This window comes from Erinaceus europaeus, chromosome 10 (assembly GCF_950295315.1).
Source record: "Erinaceus europaeus chromosome 10, mEriEur2.1, whole genome shotgun sequence".
Classification (NCBI taxonomy): domain Eukaryota; kingdom Metazoa; phylum Chordata; class Mammalia; order Eulipotyphla; family Erinaceidae; genus Erinaceus; species Erinaceus europaeus.
Genome location: NC_080171.1, coordinates 43,297,946 through 43,325,269, shown reverse-complemented (window position 1 = coordinate 43,325,269; position 27,324 = coordinate 43,297,946). Strand labels below are relative to the sequence as shown.

The following is a 27,324-nucleotide window of genomic DNA, read 5'->3' as shown; positions in this document are numbered from 1 at the left end:
ATAGCATTATCAACAGCAAAGAGTTTCTACTTAAGGGCCAACTCATTTTTAATTGAATCTTCCATTTATCTTTTACCTGACTGGAAATACATCTTCATAGCTCTAAATGCTTAAACACTACACTGTGTAGCCCTGTGCAAAAAATCATAGTCTGGGGAAAGCAATATTGTCTTTCAACTAACTTAATCAGAACCACTTGTGATTTGGCATTTGAGATAAAGAAACTTTCTGGGTGACTTTCCAAAACAGTTTATTTTCTAAAATGCCCATAAAGTAACCAAATGTCAAGTTGGCTTAATGGTCACCATTCTGTAGCCTAATACCCTCCAAAGATTCCTAGGAGCAGCCGAATGTCAACTTGGCTTCCAGTTTGAGTCCCTCCCTCATTTCTTTTTCTGCTTCAGAGGCTTCCCTGGGGGCATGTTGATTCAAGTTTTTCTAGCCAGCTGAAATTGGTATCTACAGAACACCACAAGTCAGCAGTATTAACACTCTCATAATATCCTTGGAAATTTAATCAGAAAGAAATGTAAAACATATGAAAAGGGAGAAAAGATTGGAAAGACACAGGGTCATCAAAATTAATGATTGGTGATTCTCGAAAGAATCTGTGAAACTGATACATCTTCAGCTGGCAGACTGAACTAAGATGTGCTAAAGCCACCCCACCCATCACCTCTACTTTTCTTTTCCTTCTCTTTTTCCCTTCCTATCCTTTCACCATTTATTCAGTTTCCTGCATTCATTTTCCAAGAATGAACAAAGATGTTTACACCTGAAGTAGATTGTGAATTTACTGGGGGTTGAATAATAGGTATTTCGGTAAAACTCCACAAACCTCAGTGTGGCCACTTATAAAAATCAGAGAGAGGGCTGCAACCCCAACCTCTACAATCTGCTACTAGTGGAAACATTTTTGAAAATCAGTTTTGTGTCTGACTTTGTCGTGTGATTATTGTCTGTGAGCTGTGGTGCATGGCATTGTCTGTGTCCATGTTTGCATGTGACTTGTCAGTCACCTACAGGTTTGTGAACTATTAAAGCGATCTTAATCTAGTGTATAGTGTGAATCCTATAAAAACTTAAAACATTTGTAGTAGTCATTTTAAAATACACTATCCATTTCATTTTTTTAAGGCAAATTCATTCTATTTTATTTTATTTACATCATCATTTCCTTTGCAGGTTCAGATGATTCCGGTTACCGTGGTAACCTTCATTCTTCAAGTTAGTGTTCCTTGATTATGCATAAATCACTTTATGTTTCCAGTCAGGCTACTACTCTTTCCCTTTTAGGCCTTCAGTGTCTGTTTTCTTAGTTCACTTTACACCATTTAATTCCACACAATTTCCATTTCACACAGTGCAGGAGAAGGAGTTTGAAATGACATAATAGTCATTACTCAAAGCAGAAGTTGACATCAAGCTGACCGTCAGTTTTCTCCGCTAGCTAACAGCATTGATTCATGGCACAATAACGCTTTCTTTTACACTAGGAGTGCTAGTTTGGGGATTATACTTGGTGAGTTTTCATTTGGCTACAAAATTCATCCCTCCAGAGCATGTCCTGCTTTGAGTAACCAAACTATCTGCCTGCTTCTTCACATTAAAAACATCTTTACTACTCACATATTTTCAGGCCATTTCTAACTATAGTATTTTCTATATTTTAGAATAGTTTACATCATTTGCATTGGTTTTAAAATGTGCTCTTTCTTTCCTTTTAATAGGTATGGCTAGTCATCCTCCAATACCTATCTTGGAACTTGCAGATCACATTGAAAGGTTGAAAGCCAATGACAACTTGAAGTTTTCCCAAGAGTATGAGGTAATTCAGTATGTTTTTACTTGAAAGCAGTTTCAAAAATTGTCTTCCTCTTTTTCTTCTTTGAACATACTTTTTTAAAAAATTTATTTAAGAAAGGATTAATTAACAAAACCATAGGGTAGGAGGGGTACAACTCCACACAATTCCCACCACCCAATCTCCATAACCCACCCCCTCCCCTGATAGCTTTCCCATTCTCTATCTCTCTGGGAGCATGGACCCAGGATCATTGAGGGTTGCAGAAGGTAGAAGGTCTGGCTTCTGTAATTGCTTCCCTGCTGAACATGGGCGTTGACTGGTCGGTCCATACTCCCAGTCTGCCTCTCTCTTTCCCTAGTAGGGTGTGTCTCTGGGGAAGCTGCGCTCCAGGACACATTGGTGGGGTCTTCAATCCAGGGAAGCCTGGCCAGCATCCTGGTGGCATCTGGAACCTGGTGATTGAAAAGAGAGTTAACATACGAAGCCAAACAAATTGTTGAGCAATGAACATACTTTTTAAAGATTATTACTTTAAAAGTTTTACTAGAGATATATAAAATGTAGCTCAAATAACCAAGATATAGAATATACTAAATTGGTCACGCTTCCCTATACTACGAAGGGGCACCCAATATACTGATTCGTGGTGAGAATCCTCACTGAGGCAGAGATTGTAGAAAAGAGGTAGCTTTATTAGTATTCTTAGTTTTATGTGACCTGGAAACTCTTAACTATTAAGTATATAAATGAGTTTACTGTTTTGCCTAGTACTAATACTAGCATCTATATTGAAATCGCACTATATTCACAAAAAATTTCCTGGGTCTGGAACAATGATGAAATTCAAGAGTGGTGTATTAAAATTCCAAAATATTTAAAGGTTTTCTGTGACTTTTTCATGAAAATTGATGAAAAGTGGTATTGGTGTATTTGGATTTGGGGGCATTTGTCAAGAAAATTGTTGAGCAGGATATTTTTACTATTTATCAGCAATAGGGAACATAGACCAATTCATAAAATGTTGAAACTGAATCCTTGTTGATCTTTTAAAGCAAGTTTGTGTAACACTGAAATAAGCAACCAAAATCCTTTAAGTATGCTAACCAACAATAGGTTATTGGGTACCTGAGGAGTCCAAATTCCATCAAAAAAGAGTTTCTACCACACCAGTTAATAGAAATCTTAAAATAGATCTTTGTTGCCACTCTTGGTTTCCCTTAGGATTAACCTCACATGAGGCTGTTGAACTACAAGATCTCTCACTATATTGTAGCTCTGACATTCTACTTGTCACATTTGGTAAATCTGAGAGAGGAACTCTCATGTGACTAAAAATGGTTTCAAACAACATGAAGTTCTACTGGAGATAGTATATAGCTGGGGGCCTGGGGCAATTGTGATATCTGCATGGACTTTCTAAAGTCTTCAACTGTTAGATGTTTTTAATTACTATACTGGCTAAGCAAAACCTATTTGTAGTTTCATATTCCTCTCCTCTCAAGTCCTAAATTCTAGCCTTTTATTCAATTTGCATATTCCAAGATTGTGGTGAAATATTAGAGAAAACATAAATGATATTTATGGTAAGGGGTCTTTGGGGGTTTTTGTTGTTGTTGAGAATTGTTAGTTATGTTTCTTTTATTCTGTTTCAAGCATTCAGGGAGAATTTTCAATTTTAGGAAACTCAAACTGGATTGTGAATTGTCTTATTTTCTCAAATGATTTGCTTCTTATTTCTTTCCTCTTCTTTACCCTGGTAATAATAGCTCTTTTTAAATTATGCAGTATTCTTTTAAATAGTTTCTGATTTGAGCTCAAGCCTACAATTTGAGTTTTGAAAAACTAGGCATTTGATAAGCGCCACCTGGGGTACCATAAACAAAAAATAAATAAAAATACCTCTGTAAAGTGTTCATTTCAACAACCAGACAAATTTCACTTCTTCATCCTGCTCCTTATTCTTTTGATATGTGCTTTTCCCACCACCACTTTAATACTGCATTTGTGATTGATAAGAACATATCACAACCTGCGAATAAACCATATAGTCACCCTCTACCAATAGAACTGCAAATGGCTGGAAAAAGGTGTTATTCACCTGCAGAGCATACACAATGCATAAGGGCCCAGGTTCAAGCCCCCATTCCCCTTTTGCTGGGGAAACATTTCACGTGTAGTGAAAAAGCACTGAAGTGCTACTCGCTCTCTCTCTCTCTCTCTTTCTCTCTCTCTCTCTGTGTATATGTGTGTGCACATGCGCGTGCATGTGTGTGTCTTCATTCCTGACAATTTCTGTTTCTATCCAAAATAAATAAAAAATTTTTTTAAATGTTTATCACTTAAGCAGTCTCAGCTGTTCATAATGACTACAAAAAGCCAGTCTTCTTTAAATATAGAATTTCTCCAGAAGTACTACATGTAAAGATAATCTAATGATACTCATTTGGCTGTTAGATCAGAAGTGCTCCTTGAAAGTAGTTAGGAAATGAACTGCATGCCGGCAATGCTACCATTAAAAGCTCCCCCAGTAGCCATTGACTTGATAGCCCATACTGACTCTTTACTGTTTATCATGAGGATGATCTGTGATTAAAGCTCCCTGGGCATGAATTGACTCTACTATGCCTTAACAGCCATGAAGAAGATGTTTGAGTGTTATATTCATCTGTGGTAATAGGATAAAGACCTCTACATCATACTTTGGACCAAATAGCAATGCTTAGGATTTTTTTTTTTTTTTCTTATCATTGCCCATATGAATTTGAACAGGTTTTTTTCTCTTACCGACTTTAGGTGAAGAAATTAAAGAGAAGACAAGTCACACTACTTTCAGACATATAATTATTTTTACATAGTCATTATGAAGTAATGTTTACTCAGACTTCTCAAGATAAATGAAGCTACATATGTTAGTCAGACTATAGACTATAGAGGTTAAGGGCATGAAAGCTGTTTGCTCTTTTCGTAAAGTTAGAATTAGGTCCAAGTTGTAGAACAGCAACATTAAAATGTGAGAGGCAAGGCAGTAGTGCACCAGGCTAAGCACACATTATAGTGTGCAGGGACACAGGTTCAAGCCCCTGGGTACCACCTGTAGGAGAGAGCTTTTGAGTGATGGAGACAAGTACTGCAGGTGTCACTCTGTCTTTCTCCATATCTCCCCATCCACCTCTCAATTTCTCTCTGTCTCTATCCAATAATAAGTAAATAATTTTTTTTAATTTAAATTAGGTCATGTGAGAGACTTCCTTTACTGAAGTAGAAATTAGATGCAGACATTGGATCCAGTAGCAGCAGGAAGAAGAGATCTAATATCTTTATAGATATCTTAACTTTTCATTTTGCCATGTGAGATGTCCTACTAGAATCTAAGTAGCAAGATTTGGGGAGTAGCATCTGAGATGCAGAGAACAAAGTCCTTCTTAAGCATTTCTATCAAAATCAGTGCAGTAAATATTTAGACTTTTTTTTTTACTGTAGGTTTTCCCTTTGTATCCTTGCTTCTTTTCTTTTTTTATTTTCTTCTTTATTGGAGGATTAATTATTTATAGTCAACAGTAAAATATAATAGTTTGTACATGCACAATATTTCCCAGTTTTCCACATAACAAAAAAGTCCTCCTCTGTCAACATGTTCCAGTATCTGATCTCGCCACCTGCCCCCCACCCCCACCCTATAGTCTTTTACTCTGGTGCAAATCTTTAAACTTTTAGGGTTACTGAATCTTTAGACTAATTCAGAATATGTGTATTTTTTGTCAATCAAAATCATAACTAATGCCTACAAATCATTAGGAAGCCTGATTCTGGTACCAACCTCAGAAATGTTTGTTCAGTATGGCAGCCGTGGTATCCAAAAGTGTCCATTTTATTTATTTTTCCCAGTTCCATTGAGTTATAATTAACATCAGTTTAAAATGTGCGAAATAATAATTTAATAAATGTATTTTTCAAAAGGATTATCACATTTAAAATCTGCTCATCTTCTCATGTAGTCATTATTTTTAACATGTGAGAAGAATGAATGCACGTAAGAAGAATTCAGTGCCAGATGCCACAGAAAGCCAAATAGTCACACCAGCTATTACATGAAGAGAAATCTGCTTTCTTGTTATTTGAATGTAGAACAGAGGATGAGCATTGCTCAAATCAACTTGCCACCTCCACAGAATGTCAGCCTTTTATACAGTCTGCAGTGGGGGAAAGTGAGAAAACTAGGGTCTGATTTTGAGGTAATCAGAAAAGGGCAAAAGAACTTATATTGTTCTACCTCCCATGGCTCTTCCATTTCTAGAATCATGACTCCTCCTAGAACAAATCTTATAATGGGTCATAACTACACTCTACCGTTATAAGAGGTTAGTGTTATCAGAAAGGGGGGGGGGGCTTCTTTTCATCCCTAGCCTGCCCATCTGTTTCCAGACTGCCTTTAGTATATTAACTGCTAGACTTTTAAGTTCAACACACATTATCATTCTCTGGCCATCTCCTTCCTCAAGTGCTATATTGGACATTTCCAACCTAGTCCTTTAGAGGGCTCATCTTTGGTCATCTGTGGCCTTATTTCAAGAACTTTTAAGATCTAAACTCTTAACTACTTTGAAATATACAGAAGCCAAGACATAGCTCACATTCTAGAGCATATGATGCCTTTAATTCAAGTACCGACAGTACACTACATTGATAGCATTGACTGCACTGAGGGAGCTACATGAGATAGGGATACTGTACTGTGTTATTTTTCCCTTTCTCCACTGTATGCCTGTCTCTGTTCTCACTCTTAAAATTAAAAAAAAGAAAAAGAAAAAATTAGTACTGTGAGGAGATACATGCTGAAATCTCATGTGTGTGTGGAACCATGGGTTCATTCTCTGACACTACAGAAAAAAAAAAATTACAATTTTTTTCCAGAGGCCAAGTAGTCCAGTAGACTGATAGATTGTTCATACTACCTGTGCAGGGACCAAGGCTGAAGCTTCCTCTGGTGTGCGGGGTGTTAGGGGGTGCTAGAGTTGTATATTTATCCCCCCCACCTCCTCCTCCTTCTCAGTTTCTCTCTGTGCTTTATAAAATAAAAGAAAGAAAGGGGGGTTGGCTGCCAAGAGCTATGGATTCATTGTTCAGGCACCAAGTCCCAGTAATATTTCTGGTAGCAATTTAAAAAAAAAAAAATCTGAGTATGATGAGAATAAAGTACATACTTAAAAGATAGCTTCTTGAGACATCAGTCTATCTCCAATATCTAATGGGAAGAACCTGGGACAGAAAGAATGGCTAAGAAATGTAAAGTGCTTCTTAGTTTAGGAGTTACTTGAACATGCAAATAATTATAAGTGCAGTTGCTTTGACATCTGCACACTGGTAATGGCAGCCTTTGATGAGGAAATAATGTAGAAGCAATCTTACCTTTCAGTTATATAGATAAGTGTCTTCTGTTCTAGGAACAATTAATTCACTGTTGACTAGATGCACTCACTCCACCCCTCCTGGTCAAGAAGAACTACACAGTCCAAGAAAAGGTGAAATTAGCTTCCAAGTTGGTTCTCACAATTCCCTTTCCATAGAAATAAAGTTGCTGTACATTATATAGAGGTTATGGTTTGAGTTGTGATACTTCCCTCTCAAGCTTGGTTCCAATAGCACATACTCTTCCAAATTCCTAACAGCGGACATGCACATTATTTTTGAACCACATTCCACCCTGCCATGATAGTTACACACACACACACATACATACATACACACACACACACACACACACACACACACACTTATCAAACATGTAGTTTCAAAGTCATCATCTTTAACTTCTGGTTTTAATAGTGTTATCTGAAACATAGATACTGAAACAATTCTACACAGCAGTCTTTTGTTGTAATCAGAGAGGAATGAGAAACTGCATTTCACAGAAAGCCTTCAAAGGATAGCTTTTACCTACTTTGTTCCCATCACAAAGCTCAGTCCCAATGTCTTCCTTCCCATCTATAGAGCTGCATTATCTTCAGCACTTCTGTGTCTTACATCATTTAACACCCAAATGTACTGAGAGTTTCTTCCTGCCCTCATACCAACATTTTCACATCTCCTGTCTGTGCAGCTTGATAATGAGCCTCTTATCTGCAATACTGCAGATACTGGTGTCCTGTGCTGATTTAATAGCAGCATGTATGTAGCACCTATGTCTAATAAGCTAAAATCTCCACAACACTCAGAGACAGGTGAAAGAAATGGCATATGCTTTCCTTCATGCATAATTCAATTTCTCAAGAGTATCCCATATAAAAACACTAAATACAAAACAAAACAAAACCAAAATAAACCTCTTCCTTAGGAGCTGGGGCGGGGCGGGCAGAGCAGTAAAGTACACGTGTTGCATGTTTAAGACTCCAACACTGTATAACAAGAAAAACAAAATAAATATTATTAACAGGGTTCAGGCAGTAGTGCAGCAGGTTAGGCACACATGCGCATGGTGCAAGGACTGGCATAAGGATCCCAGTTCGAGCCCCTGGCTCCCCACCTGCAAGGGTGTCATTCACAGGCGGTAAAATAGGTCTGCAGCTGTCTTTCTCTCCCCCTCTCTGTCTTCCCCTCCCCTCTCAATTTCTCTCTGTCCTATCTAACAACAATGACATCAGTAATAGTAATAACCATAGCAATGATAAAAAACAAGGGCAACAAAAGGGGTTGAAAAAGCCTCCAGGAGCAGTAGATTTGTGGTGCAGACACAGAGCCCCAGCAGTAACCCTTGAGGCAAGTATATATACATATATATATATATATATATATATATATATATGTATTATTAACAAATTTATTGATATATCATGATATCATAAATAGCTGATATTTCACAAAGCATTGTGAAACCAGATCACAAAGTCATGCCTTCTTGCTGATCTTCATTACGCTAAATTTATCTGATCTAGAGAACTCCATCTTTTATTTCTTCTTCTTGTATTTTTGATTATAGATTTTTAGAAACTAAGACTTCAATTAGATTGGTACTTGTACTAAAAAATTTGCATGAGGGTATAATTACCAATTTGTGTTGCCTGACTGTCCCTGGGGAAAAACTCACTGGCTTTTTCATGTCATGCCAAGAGTGTATTTCCTTATTCCATAGGCAATTTCTTCTTTCTCCTTGATAAACAGTGAACTTCTGCATAGAAGTGAAATTGTCTATCATCAAACCAGTGACCACAAAAGAAAACATTTTTGTTTTCCCTTGGAAAGACTCTTAAGTACATTTGACTATGTTTACCAGAGTACATTTTAAAAGCCTTCATTGCTAAATGATTTGTAAACCTCCTGGTATCTATAATATATTTTCTGCCTTCAATGAATGTATAAGTGTAAACTCATAAAATTGAACGTGAAGTGTAGAGTATTACCAGACAAAAAAAAGAACTCAAATGCACATGCAGATGCATACATACCTACTATTTTGCCAGCTTTGAATGTTCCAAGTTTTTCTTGAGAGCAGTTATCTCCATATTCTTGAAGGAATTGTGAATGACAGAGGTCCATTTTCATCTCTTATGTTGAAGAGTAGAATATACAGCAGAAAATTCTCAGTTAAAAAATAATCAACATGTTACCATTGAAAGCCTTTTAAATTTTTCAAGAAAGTATGGTTTATGTAATGCAGTGATAAAGACAAGAGATTTACTAAAAAAAAAAAAAAAAAAAAAAAAAAGAAAGGAGTAACAACTTTGTATATCTGGGTTTGTATATCTGGGTTGTTTTAGTCAAGTTGACTCTTCGTAGAGGATAAATGGCTGAATTTACTATTCCCAAGTAAAATCTCCTAAAACTCTTTAAGAATTGGGCTGTACATCGAGTCATTATCTACTACCTTAACAATATAGTAATTTCTAGTCAGCAAAATAGTTCACCTGGACAATGTGCTGGCTTTGTTATGCCCACAACCCAAGATCTGAGCACAAGCTCCACATTCCTGGGGGAAGCTTTGATAGTATGGTGCCCTTGATAGTGTGGCATACTGCTTCTGTTTCTCTACTTGAAAAAGTCAGTCCAATCATGAATTCACCTTCTTCACCCCATCCTGGATGAAGCTTGAAGAAATGTTAAGTGACATAAGTCAAAAACAAAAGAATGAATAGGGGATGATCTCACTCATAGACAGAAGTTGAAAAACAAGATCAGAAGGGAAAATACTAATCAGAACTTGGACAGGAATTGGTGTATTGCATCAAAATAGAAGATTTGGGGGAGGTGGGCTTCAGGTCCTGGAACATGATGGCAGAGGAGGACCTTACTGTTATGTGGAAAACTGGGAAATGTTGTGCATGTACAAACTATTTTATTTTACTGTCAACTGAAAATCATTAATCCCCCAATAAAGAGATTTTTAAAAAAGAAGAAGAAGAAAGAGCATCATAAAAAAAAAGTATAGATCAGGCAAGCCTCGACAAGGAAAATAAAAGTATGCATAAAATTGTGTGTGTGCACATACACATATCAATTTTCAGAGCTCAGTGATAACTCACCTTGTAAAGAAAACACTTTTTTTTTTTTTTTTGCCTCTGGGTTATTACTGCGGCTTGGAGCCTGCACTATGAATCCACTGCTCCTGGAGGCTATTTTTCTCCCTTTTGTAGTCCTTGTTTATTGTTGTTATTAGTGTTGTTATTGTTGTCATTGTTGTTGGATAGGACAAAGAGAAATCGAGAAAGGAGGGGATGATAGAGAAGGGGAGAGAAAAATAGACACCTGCAGACCTGCAGACCTGCTTGTGAAGCAGGTGGGGAGCCGGGGCTTCAAACCAGGATCCTTACACCATGTGCACTTAACCCACTAAGCTACCACCTAGCCCCGGCGAGAACACACATTTTAATGCACAAGGGCCCAGCTTTAAGTCTCCAGCCAGCATCCTGAGTGGCACCAAGGGGAAGTACCATGAGTGGTGAAGCAGCACAGTCTTACACAGTCTTACTCCAGTTCCCTCTCTCTCTTTAACTGAAATTAAAAAGAAAAGAAATTGTGTACTGGAAGCAGTCAAATCATATAGTAGATGATGACAGTGGGGGGTGGGAGAGGAGAACATAGCAGTTCTCCTACTTCACACTGGATCCAAGCCCTTCTGGCTCCTACTCAGAGTCTTCTATACTTTGAGCTAACAGTGGGAAATCAGCAAAATTCAGTGTGCTTAGCAATGTAAAACCAGCTAAGTACACAGACCTTGGACTTGGGCTTTCTAAAAGTAGGCCCCTGACTGAAGCCATATGATCCTAAGCAGCTCATTGAACCTCTCTGTATTTTTGTTTTTTTCATTTCAGCGGAGGATGTCATAATGGTAGATGCCTCATAGATAACTGAAAACAAATTGATAAGCATAAATGCTTGGCAAATAAGTTAATGCATTTAAAATGTTTAGCAGATTCTGATACAAATACCAAATCATCTCAGACCTAAGACACATGAATTTCAGAGCTTTAAAATAAAAAAGTGTCTGTCTCTGAATCAGCAATAGCTTAGACTCTTGTTAGGCCTGTCATTGGTCAAACCATGAAGACTTTTCTATCCTCTGTTTAAAAAAGGAAAGAGAAGTACTAAATAATCTCTGGGAAATGGGGCTGGGTGTGCACCTGGTTGAGCCCCTGATCCCTACCTGTAAAGGGGAAGAAACTTCACAAGCAATGAAAGGATACTGTAGGTGTCTCTCTCACTTCTCTCCCTTTCTGCCATCTCCCCTTCCCTCTTAATTTCTGAAAATATGCACAGTAAATTAAGGGGGAAAAAAGAAAGGATTTACTTCTGAAAACAACAAAAGGAAAATTAGGGTTGAAAAAAAAAGCCAGTTTAAACCAATGATGTTCACACTTGTGTTTCCGGTTTGTTTTCTCTCATCATTTCCTCAGTTTGGATAAAAACTTCTCTTGGTCAGATGTTAGACCTTTTTCCGCATGCTGTTGGCCACAGAGCAACAAGCTCTCCACTGGCTACACATCAGATGATTAATGAAAGTGTGCATCAGGATCAATTTCTAACTAAGCTTACAGTGCACAGAAATGCTTTGTTGTGATGAAAATTGCTAGTACCAGCAACAGGAATGAACTGAAGAAAGAATGTATTTCTGTAAAAAGTTGCTTTTCTTGTTTGACATTCTCTTCACTCTGATCTATAAACAGCAAAGCCTTATTCTCAGTCCTTTTTCTCTCGGAAAATAGGCTGTTATTATCTTTAGACACAACAGAATGATTACCTTTCAATGCAAACCCCTCAGATTTAACTCAAAAGCACCCACTGATTAAATTCCTGGTATCTTTATAGTAGAGAGGGGCCTGCCAGTTCACAATTTGAGTTGATGTTGTCTTTGTTGGTAGTTTGGAACTAGCTTCATTATGTAAGGTGTAAAAATTCAAAAGTCCCTTCTCAGCTTGCTGCTATTCTGCATCTTGTAAACAAATCTAGTAGGACACAAAGACACAGTAGCCCACCTTAGAAATGTTTCATCCAAAACCAGGTGTGTGCTTATGTTGTATTTAGTCTTTCATTCTTTTTCTTTCTGAACTTCTGTAGTTGTTAGAACTCAAAGTACAACCAATATCTCAAGTTTTCAAAGCTTATTTTTAAATGTTTGTTCTCGGACCTGTTTTTTTAAAAACTTCATTTTCCTTGCCAATTTTAAATTTCATATATTTTATGTTTGAGACTTTATGTTTTCCTTCTGGGAATCGTAGTCATCTTGAGGAATCTCATAACTTTAGTTTTCTATATCTCAATCTTTTTTTTTTCCTCTCACAAGTTCTCCATAGCTAATTGGCCCTTGACCATTACTGAACATTTCCCAAGTTGTCCCTTCACTTGCTCACATGTGATGCTGAAAGCTCTTAGAAAACAATTAATCCTGAAGTGTTTCTAGTTCCAAAGCAAGCTTTCTACTTCAGAGAGACTATAGATAGAGAATAATAAAAGCTGCTTTCCTCTGGTTTTATTTTTATGTTTAAATGAATTTGAGGTATAAGGACCAGAATGATAAGTGTATACTTTATGGAATAAAATAGCTGATCCTGGAGAGCTATTTTGAAGGCAGAGAAAGCAAGATTTCTATTTTGACCTTGCTAATTAATACCTATACAGCTTGACCCTGATAGAATTACTTCACCTCTGGTGATCTTGGTTTTTCTCATACAAGATGAGAATACCAGTATCTACTTGTAATGTGATAACAATGAATATGTGTTGGGCACCTTGCTTTTCTATACAAAACAAACATTCAGCAAACCTTTAATATTTTGAATGCTCAAACTCATGACCTACCTATTAGCCTCCTAATTATTCTAAATTTTTCTCATAAATTCTTTTGTTTTTTTATTTTTTATTTGTGATTAATAGTAGGGTACAAGATTGTAAGATTACAGTGTATAGTTCCACACCACACCCAAAACCCAAGTTTTGTATCCCCCGTTTCAATTTGTAAATTGATAAATGAATGAAACTTGTTTAACCCACTATCATTGAAAGACAACAAACTTAAGCACACCTGTGATTATAAGAACGTGGCATAATAATGGAGGGGGGAGGGTAACAAGGGGAAGAACTAAAGAGAACTTTCCCAATAAATACTAAGGTATAGTCAATAAGTCTTCTAGAAATACTGTACCTACAGTGAGAAAGACATATGCAAGGCATAGAGATAAGAACCATGGCTTACTTGAGTGATTTCCGTATGCTTTGTGCTTGCCTCTGCAATATCAGTGTCATACTGCTCAGAGGTGAAGTGGAGAAGGTAATTATACCCTTGAAAAGCCATGGGGGCATGAAAAAAAAAACAACTATACAGGATGATCCCTAAAGTACACTTCAGTCAGAAATATTTTCCTGAGAGGCAGAGCCAAGATGGCAACTTGGAGACAACACCTGATGTGAGGTCTGCAAGAAGTCTGCTTCAAACCTGGGAAGTTGAGTGAGGGTTGAATTTCTGGGCCAGTGGTGGATGAGGAGTGCAGGTGGGGTTCAGGGTTCTATCAAGGAAGAGCCCCATAATCCACCCTTCAGCTGACAAATAGAGGCCGAAAAGGACAAAGAAAACAGGGATTCCACTCAGAGTCTTTGGTTTTGCTATTTCCCTCTGCCCCCCACCCCACTCCTGGTAGGCCTCCTGTGGAGCTAATTTCTTTTTTATTTTTTTTATATTTATTTATTTTCTATTTTGTTGCCCTTGTTGAGGAGCTAATTTCTTATCAAGATTCCTGGATCATCATTGGTGTCATCCATAGGAGAGCTATTTCCTCCAAGCAAAGGCTTTTTTTTTTTTTTTGTCTTTTTGTAGGGGGGTGTGTTGGTATTCTTCATAGTGGTTTGGTCCCCTTCCCCCCCATCTCTAGTTGATTGTGGTTTAGTCCTGCTAGTTTGGCGGGCTGCTTGTCTCCGCCCCAGGAAGGAACCCCGACAGAGCTCCAGAGTGACAGAGTTCTAGAGTTCTTGGCACTGCCGCGGGGGAAGGAGGCAGGAGAGTTCTGTTTGGTGATTAGTTTGGGTTAGTTTATGAATGGTTGTTCTTGAATAAAGAAATACAGCTTCCCTGCCCTGCCGTGTGTCCTCGAGTCTCTGTTACCCGCCTGTGAAGCTAGCCCGGCCAGCTGGAGCCTCAGAAATTAAACAACAGGGTTGGACCTCTATCTGAATGACAGAATAACTGACCAATCAGGGCCTCGGACTTGCCTAGGTTAGATTAACTGTCTTCCAACCCTCTACCTTTTCAGTTTCTCTGACAGTTACTTCTTGTTTTGTTTTTGCTTGGTTTAGGAAGGGGACTGGACTGTGTGCAGTCAATCTGGAATGGTTTAATCTGTAGACTGACTGTTAGGGTTTTTTATGTTGTTGTTGTTGTTATTATTATTATTATTATTATTATTAGCATTTGTCTCTTTTCCCTCCTCTCCAGGTTGACCAAAATTAGCAGTTGTTGCTCTTCCCAATGATAGGTGATTGGGTGTGGAAGGAACTTGCTTCTCTCTCTCTCTTCTCCACTTTTCTTTTTCTTTTTTCCCAGCTGACTTAAAAAATCTCTTCCCTGGGAGTCGGGCTGTAGTGCAGCGGGCTAAGCGCAGGTGGTGCAAAGCAAAAAGACCGGCATAAGGATCCCAGTTCGAACCCTGGCTCCCCACCTGCAGGGGAGTCGCTTCACAGGCAGTGAAGCAGGTCTGCAGGTGTCTATCTTTCTCTCCTCCTCTCTGTCTTCCCCTCCCTCTCTCCATTTCTCTCTGTCCTATCCAACAACGACAACAACAATGATAACTACAACAATAAAACAACAAGGGCAACAAAAGGGAATAAACAAATAAAATAAATATAAAAAAATTTTTAAAAATCTCTTCCCTTTCACTGCTTTTTATTCTTTTTCTTTTTATTTCTGTATTCACGAGCACTTGTTTGTGAATTATCTTGTGGAAGAAATTAGACTTGGAGTGGTCTTTCGGTATCTCTCTCTCTCCCTGTGTCTTTCTCTTTTCTCCTTTCCTTTTTCTTCCCACTATCTCTAGGACTTATAGTCGACAGTTTATTTTCATAATTGTATATTCTTGTTTTTTCCTTTTTCATTTTTTTCTTTTGTTTGTTTTCATTTTTGGAGTGGAAGTGTTGCTTGGCTAACTGATTTTGGTTGCACTGCATTAATCTTTGCTTCGGTTGCTATTGTTGTACTTTCTGAGGTTTGTGACTTCACATGTGAAAAGACTTTAGTGGGCCTTATACTAAGACAACACAACAACTGAAGGATATCAGGACAGAAAAATACCACACTGGGAGTCTGGCTGTAGCGCAGCGGGTTAAGCGCAGGTGGCGCAAAGCACAAGGACCGGCATAAGGATCCAGGTTCGAACCACGGCTCCCCACCTGCAGGGGAGTCACTTCACAGGCGGTGAAGCAGGTCTGCAGGTGTCTATCTTTCTCTCCTCCTCTCTGTCTTCCCCTCCTCTCTCCATTTCTCTCTGTCCTATCCAACAATGACAACAACAATAATAACTGCAACAATAAAAAAAACAACAAGGGCAACAAAAGGGAAAAAATAAATAAAATAAAGTAAAATAAACAAAAGAAAAATACCACACTAATTAAAAAAAGAAAAGAAAAGAAAAGAAAAGTCAAAAGCAAATAAAACCGCTATGACAATGAATCAGGACAGAAGCCCAGAAAAAATTCCAAGTAAACTAAAAGCAACTATAAATAAGGAAAGTATACAAACAATAATTGACCTATCAATCACAGAAATGAGGACAGCTGATCTCAAAAGAAGTAACATTCATATAATTGTCCTAACAGAGGAAGAAAGAGAGGAAGGGGAAGTAAATATCCTAGAGAAAATAATAGAAGAAAACTTCCCGGCCCTAAACAGCAGAAAGGACATAAAGATTCAAGAGGCCCAGAGAGTCCCAAACAGAATCAACCCAGACCTGAAGACACCAAGACTCATTATAGTTACAATGAAAAGAAGTAAAGATAAAGAAAGAATTAAGGATAAACCCTTAGACAGCAGGAACTTTCCCCTTTCTCTATAAAGCCCATATTTCTCCCAGGCTTGGAATCTCTAAGGTGGGGCTCACTTTCCTGCATGCTTCTCTCAGTTCATACCAACTGATACTGCATCTGCTAATCCCAACCTAAGCAATGCAACCAGTACCACCTCGGCATGTTGCACTGTCGACTGTGTCTAGAGATGTCAGGTGTGGAATGTCAGCCCTTCAGCTTCATTACTCTGGTGAGACCTTTCCTAGCTCATAGGACTCCTTAATTCCATTTCAGGTGGTGCACTTCTTATCAAACGTCAAAACCTAGATATAGACTAGGGCCCATAAGGTAGAGTATATGTATAAGTATCCATAAGTTAGGGGAAAATATATACCTTAAAGCAAAAGTGCACAATAGTTTGCATTGAGTCAAAAAATGCAGCAAGCAAGAGGAAAAACCTAAAAAGGCACTTTATAGTACCTAATGAAACAGTTTCTACTTAGACCTAAATATCCTCTTCCCCTACCTCCTATTACACATCCCCCAATCATTCCAAAGCTAACCATTGACAGACAAAGTAGGACTACAAAAGCTGAATAAGGGCAAGAGACTGGCATACTTTATTGGTGACTCTTGAGTCACTACCAGGGTGCCCCATCACATGGGGCTCTAGTCAAGGAGTCCTGGGATTCCCACACAGACATGATAGGCCTACACCTCGAACAGATCTCTCTCGCCACTGTCACTGGTCATCTCCATCAGGAATAATATAATGGATCCCTTTGTGGGCCCCTATAGGACCTTGTGCTCAATGTGGATCAACAATGGTAGGGAATGTTCCATTCTCCAAAGTGAGGTTGGACCACATACTCTTACCTACTACCTGAGGAAGATAGGTCCTGTAATTACCGCAGCCTGAAATGTTCCTAGCCATAACCACTGAATGCAAGCTCAGACCTATAGGAATGCAGAGGTTACATAGGCTCCTATGTGGAATATGGGCCCCAGATCAAACTAATGGGGTTTACAGTTAACAATATTTATATACTTTTACCATATTTGGGAGCTACTTTCTTCCGTGACCCAGCTATCCCTTTTTTCCAACTATGACACTATTTCCCCAGACCATAAATTGTGTCCACTTGCATATTAGATGTCAGGCACAGGCAAAAACAAGTGAAGTCAGGGGCCCCTTGGAATATACCTAAAGTACACCTACTAGCTCTTTCCAAAATGGAGACCCCAAATCTTCATCTGCAGTATTCCTACCTTTAGGTTCATGATTAGTCAACTATTCATTCTACTTTATATCCTAACTCTTTTTCAGCCACCAGGTCCCAGATGCTACCATGATGCCAACCTCACTCCCCTGGGCAACCCTACCATGTTTACTGTAGCCCCACTTCCTCATATTCTGCCCCAATAGGGAAGAAGAGAGACAGGCTGGGAGTATGGCTCAACCTGCCAACACCCATATTCAGCAGGGAAGCAATTACAAAAGCCAGGCCTTCCACCTTCTGCACCCTATAATGATCCTGGGTCCATATTCCCAGAGGCATAAAGAATAGGGAAGCTACCAAGGGAGGGGATTGGATACGGAGTTCTGGTGGTGGGAATTCTGTGGAGCTATACCCCTCTTATCCAATTGTCTTGTCAATATTTCCACTTTATAAATAAGTTAAAGAAAAATAATATATTTTCCTGATTCTACTGATGAAGCTACAAGTACCTCAGGGACCAAATTATTGCATGAGTTTGTCGCATTAGAATACAGATTTGGGGGAGAATTTTAGTTGTGCTACAACGGGGGATTGAAGCAAAGACACTATGCCAGGGATATGCTATGTTTGTACTTCCTTTTTAAACTTAGTGATTGTGGCACTGTAATGCCATGCCTTCAGTACTGTAGTAAATAGTTTCATTCCTTTTGGAAAGCAGTTGCTTGGGACCTACCACCATGTTGGAAAGTTTATAGACGGTAAAAGAGAAGGAAATAAATGTGGATCTAGGAGTGCCTTGGAAAATAGTCTTTTAGTCATCACAGATGTGATAAGTGGAGTAGTTTGTTTTAACCAAAAAAGTTCTTGGGGAATCTGGCAGTAGCACAGTTGGTTAAGTGCACATGGCACAAAGCACAAAGACCAGCATAAGGATCCCGGTTCGAGACCCTGGCTCCCCACCTGGAGGGGAGTCGCTTCACAAGCAGCGAAGCAGGTCTGCAGGTATCTATCTTTCTCTCCCCCTCTCTGTTTTCCCCTCCTCTCTCCATTTCTCTCTGTCCTATCTAACAACAACAACAATAATAGTAATAACTACAACAACAATAAAAACTACAAGGGCAACAAAAAGGAAATAAATAAAAAGTTCTTGAATGCAGCATAATCAACTGCACTATTTCTTACTTGCTGAGTAAGTTTTCTTAATAGTGGACATTCATTAGTCATCCAAACTATTCCAAGAGGCTCATGGAGATCCTTGGTTTGTTCCTCTCTTTCTTTCTTTCTTTCTTTCTTTCTTTCTTTCTTTCTTTCTTTCTTTCTCTTTCTTTTGTTCTTCCTTCCTTTCTTTTTTTCTTTCTTTGTGATTTAATTATGATTGACAATATTGTAGGATAAGAGGGGTACAATTCCATATAATTCCCACCACCAGAGTTGTTCATCCCATCCCCTCCACTGGAAGGTTCCCTGTTCTTGATCCCTCTGGGACTACAGACTAAAGATCTTTATGGGGTCCAGAAGGTGGGAGGTCTGGCTTCTGTAATTGATTCTCTGGTGGAAATGGATGTTGATAGTCTGAACCATATCCCCAGCCTGTTTCTATCTTTCCTTTGTAGGGCAGGGCTCTGGAGAGGTGGAGTAGGGTTCCAGGACATATTGGTGAGGTCGTCTGCTCAGGGAAGTCAGATTGGCGTCATAGTATCATTTTTAACTTGGTGGCTGAAAAGCATTAAAATATAAAACAGAACAGTTTGTTTAATAATCAGGAAACCAAAGGTAAAAAATATAGAAAATTTGGGGTCTTCATGTTGGAGTAAGCTAGGAAGTCTGTTTTAGATGTATCCCAAGGGGCCCGTGACTTTACTGATTTTTACCTGAGTCTGAAAGCTAACATGCAGGTGCTCTCCTCTCTTGTCTTCCCTCACTCCCTTTGCTCACTTCTCTCTTTCTCTCTGCCTCCCCCTCTATCCTCCGCCTGCATCCCTTCCTTCCTGCCAATTTGCAGACTATTTCTTTATATCTTCTTGTTGTTGAGCTACATGATGATATACCTAGCTTTAAAAGATTATCTCACAGTCTATAAAATGTTTTGAGAAAGGATGAAAGCAAAGATTTTAGAATGCTTACCATGTTCTAGGTGCTCTTTTCAACTAGTTACATGTATTAACTCACACAATATCTCCAAGTAGGTGCTATTAATATTCCCATCTTGAAGTATTTAATCATCCCAAATAAGATATGTTAACCTATATTTCTGACTGACATATTTTGCCTTTGTTTTTCAATGTCATGGATATTTATTTGAACAACAAAAAACTCAGTTTCTTTTATGCCAGCCTTCCCCTTCGTGTTTGTATTTTTATTAAAACTGACCAATTTGAACGAATAAATAGTTGCAGTTTATACCAGAAAACAATTGTGTCTACATTGAAAAATGCATATGACTATTTCAACTAGAAAGTATATTACTGCCAAGTGAACCCTAACATTCCTTCTATAATAACAACTTTATTATTATTCTGGTCATGAACAACACACTAGGAAGAGAAGGTGGAGAGAAGACATAGGAGAGACACTAGAAGAACTAGAAGTTATAAAGACACCTTAAGTCTCTACAGTGGTAGTTTTTATTGATTTTTTTCTTGCCTTGATATTTTAAACTGTAAAGCAGATTCTACTTAGTTGTTTAATCCTAAAGATTAAAAAATAGAAAACCCTCCTGTCTGCAATTTACTAGTTCAGTTCCATCTTCATTTAGATAAGACCCATAATTAAAGTAAAACTTATACAGAAATTAAGGCTTATAATAGTAGTATATATAAAATAGCATTTACCTTCAAGATTTTAAAGCATTATTTCATATATTGCTTTAGAGATTTCTTTTTAGATTTCATATGAAAATTGTGGTGGTGTACCCAGTTGAACATGCATGTCATAGTGTGCAAGAGCCTAAGTTCCCACCTGCGGGGTGGGAGAGGGGGGTAGCAGGAAGCTTCTTGAGTGGTGCAACAGTGCTTCAGGTATGTGTGTCTCTCTCCACCTCCCCTTTTCCTCAATTTCTTTCTCTCTATTCAGTAAAATATTTCAAGATGGCAAGAGTTTACAGAGTCACTGCCTGCCTACTTTCATTTTCACTAGTTTTAAGTAATTGTTTTGATTGTTGCAGGTCCAACTTTTATTTCTGTTGAAGTGAATGTTTGTCTAGTGGTCCATAACTTAATAAATTGGATTGGCTAGACAGAATCTAGAATCAGATCAGCACTTGTGTTTGGTGAAACTTTTAGATTCTCTCTCTCCTCACTGTTATAAATGAAAGTATTATGAAAAAGAACTTCTAACACCAGGTTTCTTTTTGTTTGGGTGGTTGTTTTTTGATGGATTTTTTTCCCCTTATTGTGTGGCTATCCCAACCCCCATGCTACAGATTTGGTTCCAGTCTCTTCTATTGGTGTTTTATAGATTCGAGGTGCTGACACAGCTAAGTAATTGAGAAACCATAATTAGTATAGTTAACGAACAGTGAATTGCTGCCTCCCTTTGTATTAAGAGTGGTTGTGGTGTAACATTAGTGAAGGTAGGATTACTTGGTCTCATTTGCCCCCACCCAATATAATTGACTTTCTTGTCATCAGTTGAGACATAGGGAGAAAAAATTTCATTGTAAGCATTGGAATTGGTGTGTGGTAGTGTGCGACTGCGCATTGATTTCCTTTTTCCTTTTCTATTCCACTCATATTGATCCTTCCTGTCACAGCTCAAGGATTCTGCCATTATCTTAAAAAAAAAAGAGAGAGAGAGAGAGAGAAAGAGAGAGAGGAAAGGAAAGTAAGAATACTTGCCCAATGTTTCCAAGGTTTAAATCCAATGTCATTTTCTACTGTGGATTTATATGTGATGGTTCTTAAAATCGTTGACTATATGGTGATTATTGTTTAATTGGGAGGAGAACATTTCAAGGAGGTCAAACAACTTGGCTGAAGTCACTCATTTTTCACATAAGCAGTTGTTTTAGATAGACTCCCTAGATAAAAACTAGATTAACAAATAAAATAAATAAAACTACAGTAACACAAATTAACGTTAGTTTAACTTATAATAGCAAAGAAGATTTACTAGATGCATGAAAACTCAAATTTAAACTATACTAGAAAGTATCAGTTTGTATCAATGATTTTATATATTGAAAGAAACAAAATGGTTCTAAGCAAAAGCTAAATGTATTTTCTTTATCGTTCATGTGGTATTAAATTCTCTAAAGTTAGAGATTCAGTAGATATATTTTATATTTGAATATCAAATTGCTATCTTTTAAAGAATAAATGGAGGGTGAGATTAGCACATCTGGTACAGTTTACCAAGTGGAAGGACCTAGGTTCAATCACCCAGCCACCACATAGGAGTACTGGCATGGGGTAAGCTTCTTGTGGTGGAGAAGTAATGTGGTGTCTCTTCTCTCTCCCCCTTTCTTACATATTCTATATATTATGGGAATTTGTATATCTTTTGATTTCATTGTTCTTAAACACTTAAAGGAAAAAGCACATGACACTGGCACTGTTTGTAATTTGTAACAGTGACAGTACCACACCAAAATATTGATCTCCTACTCACTGTATATATGGAAGAATGGATTTGTTCTTGGTTGTGTTAGATCAATAACATAAGGGAATGTGGTCTTTGTTAGTGCTTTAAATCTTTTTTTTTTTAAATTAATTTGAAGAGAGAGAGAGGAGAAAGAAATACGAGTGTTAACTCTTTCACATGTGTTATTGTAGACAGAGCCCAGGCTCTCACATGCAAGGGATGCACCCACCAAGCCACCTCACTAATTACAGTCTTTGTTGTTTTACTTGTGTGCCTTTTACTAAAAACAACGCTTCTTGAGGGCAGTGATTGTTTCATATTTATTAGAGGCTCCTGGTGACTAGCATGGTGGAATCAGTATAGGAAACCTGATTTGTTCTTTGCATTTTGTTCTTCCTGAGCATAGTTTCATGAATAAAGATGTTTCATTTGATTATATTATCACTCTACTACAGCAGAGGTCTTCTGAGAATAGAAGAGCTGCAACTTCATGGCCAGTGGCCTTCTAAGTGAAGAGTCCATCTGTGACAGTTGGGTAGGTGGCACAAGGTTAGAAAACAGTATTGTGGGAGTCAGGCGGTAGTGCAGTGGGTTAAGATCACATAGTGCAAAGCACAAGGACCAGCTTAAGGATCCTGGTTTGAGCCCCAGGCTACCCACCTGCAGGGGAATCGCTTCACAAGCAGTGAAGCAAGTCTGCAGGAGTCTGTCTCTCTCCCCCTCTCTGTCTTCCCCTCCTGTCTCCATTTCTCTCTGTCCTAACAACAATGACATCAATAACAATAATAATAACTACAACAATTAAAACAAGGTCAGCAAAAGGGAATAAATATTTATTTGTATATATAAAAAAAAAGAAAACAGTATTGTAAGCGTTTGATCCCAGCACCACATTACAGAGAGATGTTCTAGCTTACACTCTCTATCTCAACAACTTTTCTCGCTTTATCTCACAAATAAAAATAAAAACAAACAGAATCACAGCTGGGAAAATAGCTCAAATTTTGTGAAATGAGAACTATGCTATTAAAAAAAAAAAAGAATTCGCTCAAGACGTCCTTTGTGGGTCTTCATTGGTAGCACACGGTCAGGGAATCCAACTTCCTGTTGGTGATTCTGTACACAGAAAGCAAAGTCGTTCATTCCAGTGCAGCAAAAGAATGCTCATTGCAGAAGCCACCTCTTTTACTCTTTTGATGTCCATAAAGAGAAAGGATGTGAAGCATTTATTTCCCAAGGCCAATGTTAAGAAAAGAACAAGGACTCATATTTCCTCAAAGCTAAAAAACCTGCCAGTGAGCCTCACAAAAACTAGTAGTTTCACTCTCTACAATTCCATCATAAAAATATTCGCATGAAAAAGAGCATCTCTCTTAAGATTTCATCTAGCCTTGCTACTCATTTGCTCTTTAAAAAGGTTATAATCTTTTCTTTTTTGATCTATAATCATTCCCACAATTGTGGTGCCACATACCAAGGATTATAATTTTTGTTGGAGAATAAGCAAATGAACTCTGAAACAAAACTGTTCATGTCATCCATACATCCCTGAGAACAAGGCAAGACCAATTCTATAATTTACTGACTGCTTCTAAAAATATTTCCAAGAACAGTTAGTGCCCATTTTTTTAGGGATATATTTCTTTTTCCAACTTCATACTGATGTAATAGGTTCATAACCATACAGCAGACCTTTACAGAGTCCTTATTTAGTGCTAGTATTTTGCTAGTCTCTGAAGGCACAAAGGATACTGTTATTGATGTCATTGAGTTCTGAGCCCAAAAGGCTTTTGTTCTGGTTGGTGTGTGTGTATGTGTGTGTGCACCAAACTTTAAGCCAAGGCTGTAATAATTTAATTTTGTCAAGATTCCATTATCAGTGCTGGAGTGCTAGCTTATTTGGTAGAGTATATGTCTTGCCAGTACCATGTAGTTACAGATTTTATTCTAATGTAGCAGGACTTGAATTTTTTCCTGTGTATTATATACCCGATGGGAGGGGTGCTGTGGTTGGTGGTTGGGGAGGTCTAACACTAAATTCAGGAATATAGAAGTCCAGTAAAAGTACTGTCATTTATGTAAATTACATATAAAAATTTCTTGATTGAAAAATAAGACTTTCAGAATTAGGTTAGGGGACCTAGTATTTTAGAGGAAAATCACATTTCACTTTCTTATATTAAATAAGTGTATATTAAATAAGATTAAGGGACAATATTTTTTTCTTTATAGTTTTATGTTTCCCTTGACAGTGGGAACAGTTTTTAAATAGAGTATTTTTGGTTACAATTTTAACCCAAACTCCTTTAACTAGATGAAATATATATTTGCATTAAAAAAATGTAGGGAGTCAGGGGGTAGCGCAGCGGGTTAAGCGCATGTGGCACAAAGCGCAAGGACCGGTCAGGAACCTGGTTCAAGCCCCCGGCTCCCCACCTGCAGGGGAGTCCCTTCACAGGCTGTAAAGCAGGTCTGCAGATGTCTCTCTGTCTTTCTTCCTCTCTATCTCCCCCTTCTCTCTCAATTTCTCTCTCCCTCTATCCAATAACAAATAAAGTTTTTAAATGTAAATCTTTGGTTAAGGCAACTTGCATGTGTGTAAGTTTATTTATATTGGGAAAAGAGGTACCTCCTATATGTCCTTTCTTATTTACTTATACTGTTGTTTATAAAACTTGTTTTTATGTTGTTGTTGTTGTTTTTGTGTCTTGTTTATTCCCCAGAGCACTGCTCAGCTGTGGTTTATGGTGGTCCAAGGGGATTGAACCTCAGAGTCTCAGGAGTAGGGTTGCATAACCACTATGCTATCTCCCTCGCCCCTATAAATTGGTCATTAAAGCTTTATTTTAATGTCCCACCCAGGAGGTGGGATAGTGACTTTAGTATTGGACTTAAAAGCATGAGGTTCTCAATTCAGTCCCCAGCATCACATGTGCCAGCATCATGTTCAGGTTATCTCTCTTACACTCTCATGCTAGTAAATAATTCTTTTGTGAAATAATTTATTTCAAGGAGAAAAGCATGTGCTCTACCCACTGAGCAACCTCCCGAGGTGCACTGTTTATAAAATTGTTTAGTCCTCTCCTTGTCCCCCCCCCCTTTTTTTTTTTTTTTACTGGAACACTGCTCTGGTTTATGGTGATACAGGGAATTGAACCTGGGACTTTGGAGACTCTCAGGCATAAGATTCTCTTTGCATAATCATTATGCTATCTACCCCCACCTCCTTATTTTTTCTTTCATTTGCTGTCTTGTTATATTATCAAAGCATCAGCCTTAGACTAGATGAAATAAGATTTATGCTCTGTAATAAAAAAAATCTATGATATCTTTTCTTAGTGAACATTGGATATTTTTAATGAACTCAAATAGAATCATTTTCCAGAATAAATTTTTGTTTACCTTTACTGGATATCTTGATTGATACAAGTTTCAGTTTTGAAAATGGAAGTGATTTTTACAGTAAATTTACTTATAAAAGGCATATATAAATTCCTTAGTTTCAGTCTTTTCCAATCTTAGATCTGAGAAAGAATGTTTATTTTTCTAATATACTCCATGCTTGTTCATTTTGTGCAGCCATAATACAATGTAGCCAGCCAGTGAGTTATTTCCAGGAGTCAACAATCAATGTAGTTCCCATAAAAGCACTGAATTTACAGGTTCAGTAATTAATGGGAGGAAAGAAAGTATTAGTCTGGGGCTATTCTCATTGTATTAGAGCACAACATTTGCATAATTTATGCAACAGACCTCCCAAATTTAATCTGTGGCACCACTTTGAGACAAAACTGATCAATCTTCTGAGTTCTTCCTTTCTCATTCTCTCGTGAGCCTTCTCTCTCTCGCTCTCTCTCGCTCTCTCTCGCTCTCACTCTCGCTCTCTCTGTCTTCCTCTCTTTCACACACACATATTTTTTGTGCTGTCTCGTAAAATAAACAATATTCTGGTCTTAAGAAACCATCCCGGGGTCAGGTGGTGGCACACCTGGTTAAGTGCACATGTTATAGTGCACGAGGATCTGGGTTTGAGCCCCTGGTCCCCACCTGCACAGGGAAAACTTCATGAGCAGTGAAGCAGTGCTGCAGGTGTCTCTCTGTCTCTCTCCCTCTCTATATCTCCTGCCCCTCTTGATTTCTGGCTATCTCTATCCAAAAAGATAAAGAAAGATGATAAAAAAAAAACTGAAAAAAAAAGAATCTTTAAAAAAGCAGAAAGAAACCATTCCAAAGATACATATGTTTAGAGATATCAGAATGTGAACATTCTCTTTAAGCAGAGATAAAATAATTTCAGCACCCAAATTAATGATATGCTAACATATTGTACCATGAAATAAATAATGAAATAAAAATACTTTAAAAATAAGAACATTTTAGTCTGTTACATTCAAGTTCAAAAATCTTTGTATACATTTTAAAACTCAGTTGCAAGCCAGAGGGTGAAAGTGTAATTATGAAAGAAATAAGTCTCCCACTTTCAAAAAGCATTCACAAATATTTTAAAAAATAAAAATAAAAGTTATGTCTTAGAAAGGACTTTAAGAACTTAGAATTAAGAAATGTCTAAATAACTAAATGTTGCTATAATGAATTTAAACAAGTTTCAAAGAAGACATGCTATAATTTTAAAGTGTTTTTATTATGTTTTTTTAAGTGTTTGAAGTACCTGAAAATTTGAGGAGTATTATATAACCACTTTCTATTTTTTTTTAAATCCTTATTGGATAGAATCTGCCAGAAATCGAAAGGGAAGGGGGAGATAAAGAGAGAGAGAGAGAGACACTTACAGCCCTATCTCACCGCTTGTGAGTTTTCCCCCTGCAGGTGGGGGACTGGGGGCTTGAACCGGGTCCTTGCACACTATAACATGTGCACTCAAGCAGGTGCACCACCTTCTGGTCCCCAAATGTTACCATAACTAATTATATAAGGAATGGTTTCCATAGTGTATGGTGTCCAGTGCAGTGAAAGTATATGATGCAGAACTGAACTAGGTCTATGAACATTGAATTGAAATGTAGAAGTATTCTGGTGTGAAAAATGAAAATCTCTGGTAAGGCTAGAAAAAAATTAAAATCTTAATCAGTAGCTAGTGTTTCGGATTATTCACTAGAATTAATTATAATCGCTTCAAATTTTCTGCTAAAATGGTGTGTTAGTGAAGAATACTGTTAATTTTAGCAATCTCTAACTTTAAGGAACTTTAGCTCAGTGCAGGATTTAAGCCCATTATGTAAA

At 37.8% G+C, this 27,324-nt stretch overlaps 1 protein-coding gene across 19 annotated transcripts in view; it reads left to right on the top strand.

Moving 5' to 3' along the window:
* The window catches only part of PTPRD (protein tyrosine phosphatase receptor type D), a 417,654-nt gene that overhangs the window by 292,671 nt on the left and 97,659 nt on the right, over positions 1–27,324 (top strand). For 12 of the 19 annotated variants that reach the window (XM_060199563.1, XM_060199562.1, XM_060199561.1 and 9 more), the window contains 2 exons: positions 1,186–1,227; positions 1,731–1,828. In XM_060199563.1, the coding sequence (XP_060055546.1) occupies positions 1,186–1,227; positions 1,731–1,828 (140 nt within the window). The remainder of the gene's footprint in view (positions 1–1,185; positions 1,228–1,730; positions 1,829–27,324) is intronic. The other 7 variants (XM_060199565.1, XM_060199564.1, XM_060199568.1 and 4 more) reach the window with 1 other exon arrangement.